The sequence below is a fragment of the Anoplophora glabripennis genome, unplaced genomic scaffold, assembly GCF_000390285.2.
Source record: "Anoplophora glabripennis isolate ALB-LARVAE unplaced genomic scaffold, Agla_2.0 scaffold4446, whole genome shotgun sequence".
NCBI lineage: Eukaryota > Metazoa > Arthropoda > Insecta > Coleoptera > Cerambycidae > Anoplophora > Anoplophora glabripennis.
The window spans coordinates 1-3604 of NW_019425982.1; the positions used below are offsets into that span (position 1 = coordinate 1).

Consider the following 3604-nt stretch of genomic DNA (forward strand, 5'->3'; position numbering starts at 1 on the left):
GATTGTCGTCCGAGTTGGTTGTGTGGAGGTCACAATTTTGATTTGAAGGCAAAATGGTTGTTTTCCTGCATTATAAATATGTTTTCTAAGAACATGAATCTCATTGCGGGTAAAACTTATGAAAATTGAAGATTGACACGAGTTTGAAAAAAATTTATAGATTTTCACCATTTTTTTTAGTTATTTTAAATAAAAAACACTTTTAAAATTATGATATCATCCCATTTGTTGGTTCATCTTCTTTGTAATTTTCATAACGATAGGTTCATAACTTTTCGAGCTAGAGTTCCCATGAATCAAAAAAATATTGTTTCAAGAAAAACACATTTGAAGATTTCCGAAAACTAGAAATTTGAGAAAATTATCAATAATATAGAGCTCTCTAGCCTACCTGGTGTGTGCCCGAACGCTGACCCAATGTTCGTTTGGTTTTATTTTCATAAAATCGGAACAATTAGGAATTTCGTTTTGAAATTTTGGCAGTGTATTCTTGAATAACAATTTATGCCATAAAAAATAAAACTGATTTTTTTGAACCTCCTAATGTGGTTTCCCCCCTTAAGTAAGTTGCAATATTCTATCCCTTTTGTAGGCGAAACTCTTGAGGCAGATCCTGCTGGCGGGCATGGGGGACCAAATCGCCAAGAAGATCCCCCCCGAGGAAGTGAAAGAGGGCGAGGACAAGGCCAAGTTCAAGTACGCATACCAGGCGAACAATATGGAGGATCCCGTCTTCCTCCATCAAGGCTCCGTTCTAAAGAAGTCGCTGCCTGAATTCGTCGTGTATCAGGAGATTTACGAAACCAACAAGATGTACATGAGGGGCGTGACAGCCATAGAACCGGAATGGCTGGCCACTTACGTCCCGAGCTTGTGCAACTTGTCCGAACCTTTGTTAAGCCCCGAGCCCCGATACAACCCAGCAACAGGTGGGTATCATTTAAAGAAAACCACCAAAGTTGTAATATTCCCGTTAACTTTCAGGTAAAGTCCACTGTACGGTGTCGGGTACGTTTGGGCCACAAGCTTGGCCGTTGCCGCATATGGAAATCGTTTATCCTGCTTCTATGGACGCGTACAAGTGGTTCGCAAGGTACCTTCTCGAAGGGAAGGTGTTCCCGAGGCTTGAAAAATACGTCACGGCATTGCTCAGCCCAGCCAACATCATGGTGAAAAGTTGGGCGAGGCTGCAGCCACGAACAGAGGCGTTGTTGAAAGCGCTCCTAAATCGAGACTGCTGCTCTAAAAAGGTTCTGGGGGACATTTGGAGTGACAGTCCCCAATGTAAGCCATTTTTTTAAATGCAAAATATTCGTAGTTTGTTAATAATATTTTTCTTGCAGACTTGTTGGCGGAATACTTGAAGTGGCTTCCGGAATCTGCCCACGGGGAAGTTAGCTTGCTTTGGCCCCCTCTAGATAGTAAAGTTAGTTGATGTAAAGAGACATATNCGTAGTTTGTTAATAATATTTTTCTTGCAGACTTGTTGGCGGAATACTTGAAGTGGCTTCCGGAATCTGCCCACGGGGAAGTTAGCTTGCTTTGGCCCCCTCTAGATAGTAAAGTTAGTTGATGTAAAGAGACATATGTTTGAATTTTATGTAAATACTTACGTTTTGTATATAATTTGGTTATAAATAAAGATGCGTTTTATATACGTCTTAATTTTATTTAAAATTGGAGAAATTCGTACCAGTGTAGTCGAGTTTTTTGTAAAAACACCAACAATTTTCACGTTTTTATTTCTTTAATTTCCTGCGCAACAAACAAAACCAATTAATGAATGGGTGAGAAAAAACTTAATAAAACTACATACGTATCCTTTCTATTTAAAACAAAGGAGAGGCTCGTAGATAGGGCATTGAGTAGACACCCAAACCATGTGAACTAGCATGCATATAAGTTGGGCAGGTCCACGGAGACTGCTTTACATAGTATCGTACACATAGGTAGAGAAGGCCCTTCAATACAAATAGTTCGCACTGTCCGTATTCTTTGATATAGAAGGTGCCAACGATAAGGCAAAAACGGAAACTATAGGGTGGGCCATCAGTAACGCCTCGGTTGCTAGGGACCAAACAGCAAATGTTACAGAAACCTGTTTAGGTGGTTATGTGTAGGTTGATTACGGCTACATTTTAAAAATATTTTGAAATATACAGGGTGTCCAGGAAAAGCGTACCATATCAAAGTTATGTATTTTTAAGTGGATCACCCTGTATTTTACTGCATTTTTGAAAGCACCATAAAAAAATAAGTGAACTTTATTAAAGAATCTGCATACCTAGGACTTACTGTTGGTGAGATATTTCAATTTTAGTGAAAAATTTAGAGTAGAAATTTAATATTAGCAATAAAAAATAATTTTAAGGAAGCAGCTTTGGAGAGTGTATTTTAAATTCTTGAAGTTATAAATTATTATATTTTTCATCACTTAGTATTATACAGGGTGTTCAAAAAACTGCTGAATACTTCTCTCAACTTTAAACAGCAATAACTTGGTTATTTTAAATGGGACACCCAGTATATTTTTACTTTGGGAGTTAGGAAATTTAAGACTCTTTCAAACTGTGTATAGGTTCCCTATACCTATCTCTAACGGTATTGGAGATATTGTGCCGTTTCGTTTTTTATGAAATTTTTTTGTAAGGTGTATCTACGTGTCTTTATTGAATTAGTTTGGGTTCTTCTTGATGACGTCTCTTTAAATATAAGGAGAAAAATGTGAATGCAATTAGATGGAGCACCTGCACATTTTTCATATTCAGTGAGAAATTATATAAATCGAAAATTTAGTAATAAATGAATAGGTAGGAATATGGTCCATGTTAGTGGCTACCTATGTGTCCAAACCTCCCGTAATGGACTTCTTTGTTTCGGGCTATATAAAAAATCTTGTACACAGTGTTCCACCTACTACTTGCGATGATATGAAGGAAAGGATTAGAGATGCATTTGCCACAATCATCCCAAATATTCTAAGGAATGTGAGAATATCATTTGAAGATAAAATAAGATGTATTCAAAAGAATAGTTATCAATTCGAACATCTATTAAAATTTTTCTGTTTTTTCTAAAAGTAAAATTTTCTTTAATAAATATTTTTCATGTTCATAAATAATAATTCAGTTACTTACTACAAACATATTTATACAAAATTAATAACTTTTTATAATTATTCTGCTTATAAAATAATATTTTTATTAGAAAACTTTTTTAAATATTGTCATGATAATGATAAAAGTTTTACTTTTAGAAGAAACAAAGAAAAATTTTAATTGATGTTCGAATTGTTAACCATTCTCTTGAATACAGCATCTTATTCTATCTTCAAATGATATTCTTATGCAACTGCATCTCTAATCTTCCTCTCCAATATCATCGCAAGTTGTAGGTGGAACATTGTGTACAAGATTTTTTATATAGCTCGCAACAAAGAAGTCCATTACGGTGAGGTCTGGACACCTACGTGGCCACTGACATGTACCATTCCTACTTATCCATTTATTCCTCCTATCAAACTTTAGGTCTGGATTGGAGGAGAAATAGAGGATGCAGGCAGGCCCATAGCTTTATACATGGACCTAGCAAATCCAAGACAAGA

At 36.0% G+C, this 3604-nt stretch overlaps 1 protein-coding gene across 1 annotated transcript; it reads left to right on the plus strand.

Annotated features, from left to right (window-relative positions):
- Window positions 1–592: 592 nt before the first annotated feature.
- Window positions 593–1630, plus strand: LOC111693084 (probable ATP-dependent RNA helicase DHX37; the record flags this gene model as incomplete). Its single annotated transcript, XM_023457216.1, has 4 exons — window positions 593–929; window positions 985–1284; window positions 1344–1446; window positions 1585–1630. Coding segments are annotated over 3 exons (729 nt in total), but the record flags the coding sequence as incomplete, so codon positions are not given.
- Between the last annotated feature and the right edge of the window lie 1974 nt (window positions 1631–3604).